The 7,173-nt window shown below is 49.5% G+C and overlaps 1 protein-coding gene across 1 annotated transcript; it reads right to left on the bottom strand.

Annotated features, from left to right (window-relative positions):
* Window positions 1–4,024: 4,024 nt before the first annotated feature.
* Window positions 4,025–5,850, bottom strand: LOC132249386 (olfactory receptor 2B6-like). Its single transcript, XM_059724417.1, has one exon. The coding sequence runs from the start codon at window positions 5,669–5,671 to the stop codon at window positions 4,718–4,720; it is 954 nt and encodes a 317-aa protein (XP_059580400.1). The 5' UTR covers window positions 5,672–5,850; the 3' UTR covers window positions 4,025–4,717.
* Window positions 5,851–7,173: the final 1,323 nt, after the last annotated feature.

Here is a 7,173-nt window from a genome sequence, read left to right as displayed (position 1 = left end):
GGTAAAGAAATGAGCTCTATCTGGGGAGGGAGGTTCAAGACACCAGGAAGAAATTCTAGAAGTATATTGGCCATAAAAGTAAGACCAAGGAAGCTGTGGGTCCTCTGTTAACAAGCCAAGGGGGAAGTCCTAACGAAGGGGTAGACAATTAGTTTGCCTGGAGGGCCACTTAACGAGTCTTGGTGAGCTGTCAAGGGCCACAAGGGTAGCTCTGTCCCTTGACAGGCACCCCAGCCCGGTCAGGATCTTGGGACCGAAAGTCCCACCCCTAGCCCCTGACCTTTGTCACCACAAGTTTCTACCCTGCCTCCCCCCTTACCCCACAAGTACTCCTCCTGGGAGGCACGGGGATGGAGCAGAAGGGAGGAGGGGAAAGGTAGTGATATTTTGGAACCAGAAACCTGGCCCCACAAATCATATGCTAAAAATCAAAGATCTACTATAACATATTTTAATTTTATTTCAATAAATATTTATTTTCCTGGTTTATGCACATTTGTGTAGTGTATATTGAGGCAATTGCATAACAGCTTAAAATACAGTCTTCCTCTTTTATATTGTGTTTGGGGGGTAGGGGGTGAACATGCGGGGAGTGGGTGTGTATGTGTGGTGGGGATGGGGTATGTGGGTGGGGGTGTGTAAGCCTCCGAGCTCAGGCCTGCAAGTAGGATGCCTGCCAAAGGTTTTGGGAACACCTGAAGCCCCAGATGGGGGTGGAGGATGGTTGCCGGTGGTAGGGCCACTTATGGTTCTGGACTGACTCTCGGATTTGGAATTTGTTTTGGCTAATTTGGCTTGGAATACAGAAAATTTAAATAATAAGAAAACAAATGAAAAACCAAACCTGTTCCTCAGCAAAGAAGCCCTCTTAGGAGGCTTCTTCCTTGCGGTGTATTTTGCCAGCATTCTGGAAACTGCCAGCAAGAGAAAGGGATTGGCAGATTTCTACCTACTTGTCCTTTTAAAAATGAAACATGGGGAAAGGGTTTGCAGCCAGTTTCTGCAAACGTTCTTTTCCTGCCCTGGCCTGAATGCAGGCTTGTTAGAACCGTTCATGTAAAAGCAAAGGGTCCCAACACCGTGTTCCCAAATTGGCGCATGCCACTGAATTGCACGGCGCGGTGAAGTGAGAGGAACAGCAAGCAACAGGAAACAGTCACTTGGCAAGAGAGGCAAGTTGAGCACTGCACTACCTAGGGTTATACCAAGAGATATAAAGCAAAGGCCAGGCCAATGTGGGGGATTACAACCTTGTCAGGGCTCGACCTGGGGGAGACCCGGATTCCCAGGTTCTGTATGAGACTGGAATGTACAATCCTAGCTTTGCTGGAGCTGCATTTCCAATGCTTCTTACCTGGCACATATGTTGTAAGTCTTAAAAACAAAATCTGTTTAATAGGGCCCATTCAGGCCTGTTACCAGGCAAGATCCAAGCCTACAGGAGTGGAGGCACTGATTCTTCCTTTACCTAAATTTATTGAGATTTTGAAAAAGAATATCAACTTTCAACCTTGGGTGAAGAGAGGCTGTCTTCACATACATTTTTACATTTAAGATATTTTTCAAAGTAGCCCATGGACAATAATTACTTTTAAAACACAAGTTGTTAAAAGGACACTGAAATTAACAACAAGTTAAAGGTTATCGCTGTATAGCATGGTTTCATGTAGACTGCAATGTTCATATTTTTGCTAGGAGAATATAGTATGGAATTTAGACCACCTGATCTTTCTGCTAGTTTTTACTTTTACTCAAGTGCAAATGCAATAGGGTCTCGTCTCTATACCATTTGCCATTTAATGCAGTGTAAGCAAGATAAGGGTATGAGCATGCTCTATTTCCTAGGGCACCCCCTGGAGTAACTAGGATCAAGGGACACAAATTGACAGACAGCAGATTTAGGTTGGACATTGAAAAGACCTTCTGCACCATAAGGGTTGCCACAATCTGAAATTGGCTCCCATGGGAGATGGTGCTCTCCCCTACCCTAGGGGTCTTTAAGAGGAGGATAGTTATGTACCAGGCTGGGGTCATCTGAACCCAGCGCTCTTTCCTGCCGAGGGCAGGGGGTCAGACTCAACGACCTACTGAAGTCCCTTCTGGCCTTAACGTCTATGAATGTATGACAGGGAGCTAGGCAGTTGTGGCTTGACTCTAGATCAGGGACGGGCAATTATTTTGGGCGGAGGGCCACTTACTGAGTTTTGGCAAGCCATCTAGGGCCGCATGACAGGCAGCCAGGGGCAAATAAATATTAATTTTCTAAATTTTTTAGGGTCCCCGCAAGCTGGATAGAACGGCCTGGCAGGCCACATCCAGCCCGCGGGCCGCATTTTGCCCACCCCTGCTCTAGAGCAGTGGTTCTCCACCCATGGCCCATGGGCCACCTGTGGCCCAATCAGCACACTGCTGTGACCCATGTGACATGCTGTTAAAAAAAAAGGAAAGATTGCTGCCTGCAGCTTGTTAAAGTCAGGGATCTGGGTTTTCTGATTGCCATGGAAAAATGTGGAAAAATGCAGATTTTCCCATTTTAAGGAAAAACACATGGATTTTCCCCTTTACAGGAGAAAAAGAAAATGCGGGAAACAGCGGGTTTCCCTTTGCAGGATGACAGATTTCCAGCCTGCAAGGGGCAATTGGGGTTGCGGGGAGTAGGAGGAGGGTGACCAGAAGCAGAGGGCACCATGTACATGTGCGTGTACACAGATGCACATGGCAGCTAGGCAGTAGGGAGAGAAGCTCCCTCCAGGTAAGCCTATGCAGGGGAGGGGAGGGCAGACTGAGGCCCCCAGTGAGGGAGGGCGGGAAGGAGGGAGCGGGCAGAGTAGGACAGGGACTGGGGACATCACCCAGCCAGGCCAGCAATGTGAGGTTGCGGGGCCAGGTCAGGGAGCGGGATGGAGCCACAGTTGGCTTGTCTGGGGGGGCAGTGGTGCGGCCAGCTCCCCACTGTTGCGCGCACACCCAGCAGGGTATGGAAGGGGGCACATGCCTCCCATATTTGTGCGTGGGGTGGGGGTAGATGTGGGCTCCCTCCTGTGGGCTTGGTGCCCTGTTGCCCTCCCCCCAGGCGATCTTGAGGGCAGAGCGGAGCAAGGAGGCTCAGTGCCACTGCATGGATCCCCCTGCCGGCTGCGCCACCATGTTGATGCACCCCCTGCCTGCCTGGCAGCAATGGGGGGCATGAGTCCACACTGCCACTGCTGCTGAGCAGGCAGGGGGCACCTTGCCATGGTGCTGCGGCTGGAGTAGGGCTCCTGGCATTGGACTGAGCCTCCCCACCCACCAGTGCCAGGTTCGTCCAACTGAGTGCCAGATGCTTTAGTGGGAGGGCAGCATGGTGCGAAGCCCTGAGTCTTCAGCGGGCAGTCTGCATCCGCCTCCCCACCACAGCCTCCGCTCCAGCCGTGCCGCCTGTGGGGAAGGGAGAGTGGGGGCAAGGCAACCCGGCTCCGCGCTCCACTCCATCCAGAGCAACCACCACCTCCCACAGACAGCAGCTGGGGCTCGGGCACTGCTGGGGGCAGGGGGCTGTGCGCCCTGGCCCTGGTCCCATAGCCCTGGCAGCTGGACCCCTTCAGCTGTGGGGTGTGGCCCACATAACAGGGACTCCAGAGCAGGCAGCTATATCTGTACAGGACCAGGACATGAGTGCAGGGGCAGATGAGTGGGGTGGGGGTGCACTTGCACTTTTCTTTCATTGCTGGCCTACCCAAAGTTTAAAGAAACTGCCTGGGAGTGGCAGCATCATTTCTATTCAGGCAGCAGTGAGGAAGTCACTTGACTTCATGGCTCATTATAATCCACTTGGTTCCTTCCCAACTCTTCATTTCACAGGTGTTACCAAACCGCTGTCCTTTTTTCCACCCCCAAATAAATGGCCTTAATGTCCCACTAATAAAACTTTTATTTCTTCTGCAATTCTGCTGTCTCCTCACTGCTCCTGGCAGTATAGCTCTGCAAACTGCTTTTAACTCAAGCTAAACACATTAACTCAGGTGCAAAAACAACATGCATTGGATGCACTATCAAGATGGCCAAAACTTTATTTCATTTTAGGAATGTGAGAAAGACGTACATTTAACAGTAATGGCTCCAAGAATAAAAAAAAATGTCTTTTGAGCATTTCTGAGCATTTTCCTCAGCCCCTCATGATTTCTGCAGTCTCACTGGCTCCGTCCGGTCCATCTATTCATCAGCAGCCAATGCTCTGCCCCGAGTGGAAGAAAGTATCCGTGCATGCTGCTCAGTACTTTTGTCAGTCTGGCAAAACAAGGCTGCATCTTCATTGCAGACTGGATAAAAGCTCCTTCAAGCTGACTGTTTGGCCCATTTCCATTCCCGTATGGACAGGGGTGCTCCTCTTCCTTTCCTTTTTGTCCATGTGACCTCTACTATGCTAGAGCAGTGTGTCCTTGTAAAACTAAACCTTTACAGCCCCATAAACAGTGACTTCTGGTCACAGACTAAGCACAGATCATTGTGACAGATAAATTTCACATGTAGTGAAGGGGCAAGATCCCTGCTGGGGTCAACTTCTTTAACTGACTTCCATGGTTATCACACAGACTTTGGCAGTTCACTGTGAGGTGCTATCTGCCCTTTCATGACTCCCCCTGGCCTGCTTATAGGCAGCTGGAAATGGCCAAACAATACTGTGTGTGTCTAAACGCCCTTTACATGACACCGCATTGCATGGATATGGAAGGGAAGGCTATATTCTTCCAAAGGCCTTGTACCTTTGTAGCACTCTGCCCAGGGCTCCCTTCACCTCCCTGTTGCGCAGACTGTAGATAAGGGGATTCAGCATGGGGTTGAGAACAGCGTAGAAGACAGAAATCACCTTGTCCTTGTCTGGGGAGTGCTGTGCCTGGGGCTGCATGTACATGAACATCCCCGTCCCATAGAATATGGTCACCACAGTCATGTGAGAGGAGCATGTGGAGAAGGCTTTCTGGCGCCCCACAGCAGAGCCAATCTTCAGTATAGCCTGGATGATGCCAATGTAAGACACCAGGACAAGGAAGAGAGGGAACATGAGGGTGAAGAAACCCCCTATAACCATCATTTTCTCTGTGCTGGAGGTGTCTGCACAGGATAACTTGATCAGGGCTGGGGTTTCACAGAAGAAATGATTGATGACATTGGGGCCACACAGCACTGGCCACAAGAAAGGTGAAGGAATGGCTGTTGCCAGGAAGCCAGTTGTCCATGAAGCTGTTGCCAGGTTGATGCACACTCTCCTGTTCATGATAGTATTGTAGCGCAGGGGGTTGCATATGGCTACATAGCGGTCAAAAGCCATCGTTGTGAGGATGAAGCATTCAGCAGAGCCCAGGAACAGAGTGACAAATGCCTGAGTTTCACACAGCTCGTAGGAGATGCTCTTTCTCCCTGTTATGATGTTAGTCAGCATTTTTGGGATGACAATAGAGACATAGCAGATGTTCAAGAAGGCCAGGTTGCTGAGGAAGAAGTACATAGGGGTGTGCAGTTGAGAGTCCAAGGAGGCCAGTGTGATTATAGTGAGGTTTCCCAGCACAGCGACACCATAGACCAGGGAAAAAACCACAAAAATGAGCCACTGCAGCTCTCCCTGGTCAGAAAGTCCCAGCAAAATGATCGCTATGACCACACTGTGGTTCCTCTTTCCCACCTTGCTCTCCATGCTAGACCCAGAATTGTGTAGGCCACATGTGGATGGACATATGCACAGGCCTGCAGAAAGGGACAAAAGGAATTGTGGGTTAGAATGACAGCATGGGAATTGACCCTGATGTTAGGAGATGTTGCACAATGAGTAGGAGTAGAGATTCAATCTGCCACCTCTTGAGTTGGAAACAGGGTTTAAGTAGGTGGTTTGAGAGCCCTCCTATGCAGGTCTGCCTGTAACAGGAAACAAAAATCCTACTGGGACTTCACAGATGTTTAACTAAGTGGTGAAACAAGTCCAGAGGAAAAAACAACACCAATGTTCGAGAGCGGTAAACATTTACGCAGAGTACTATAATCATAATATGCCCAGTGCATCAGAACTGACCCACAGATTTTACCTAGCTCTATAAATGCAATACCTGCATTCAGCACAACAAAAAACAAAGGATGCGTATAACATTCCCTCTTGTTTTTTTTCTGTCAATCCTAAACAATTTTGTTCTTGTGCTAGCTTCCCAGAGCACTTGCTATGAGAATTTAATTCTAGATCATCAAATGACCAGAGAGGAAACACTCCTCAGGAACATTACTTCTAGCTCAGTGGCACTTCCAAAAGTAAGGAGCGGTGAGAGATTTTGGCCCACAGTGAGTGGACATAGGGAGCTCTGTAGCATTGATGATATTTTAGTGGGGTGATTTGCTCTTCTCTCTGCACACCACAGGGTGTGCCAGACTGCCATGGCCCCTCACACACTCAGCACCCCTGCCATCCTGAATTGTTCCATGCAACTCAATGGAGGAAGGGGCTATCCAGAATGAGTTTGGGTATCCAAATTTGACCGTAAGAGACTAGAGATGAGAGAGCATCCCATATCCTGGACTGGACCCTAGGCAGAAAGGTGACCTGTTTGTGAAGGTACACTGCACATCCTTCTTCTGCCTTTAACTTTGAAGAGTCTGCCAGTGCTTTCTGTGGAGCATTAGGGGAAAAGCCAAGAGCAGGAAGCGACTGATCGCTGGAATGACTCAAGTAACATTAAGTCCCTGTAGCCAAAACAAGTCTGACTTTTGATTCAGAAAAGCAGAATAGCTCTGGTTTCTGAAGTGGATCATGGCAGTGCTGTTCCCCTACAGATGTGCCTGGTGCACACACGAAAGCACTTGCTGAAATAAGGAGGAGACTTGGTGAGACTTGGTGCTCCTTGCATGAAATGCAAAGCAAAGCCTCGCACAGGAATCCTGGACAGGACTTTGGATCTCAGTTCTGCTCTGGACACACCCTGGCCATGCAAAACTCTTTGTATACCTAGGGATTTGTTAGACTCACAGGACCACAAGCTGTGGGCTCAGCCCCTCATTGAGCTGTGCCCCAGGGAAGTCATTTGGAGTTGAGGGAGAGCAGTGCCAGCCAGGACAGAGCCCCTCCTCATCTGTGCAGACTGCCGGCCCTGGAAGTCCCAAGAGTCAGCAGGGAGAGAAACAGGCACAAAAAGGTAATCAAAGGGAATCTCAACT

This window comes from Alligator mississippiensis, chromosome 3 (assembly GCF_030867095.1).
Source record: "Alligator mississippiensis isolate rAllMis1 chromosome 3, rAllMis1, whole genome shotgun sequence".
NCBI lineage: Eukaryota > Metazoa > Chordata > Crocodylia > Alligatoridae > Alligator > Alligator mississippiensis.
The sequence above is the reverse complement of the archived record's forward strand: the minus strand, read 5'-3'. Positions and strand labels throughout refer to the sequence as shown.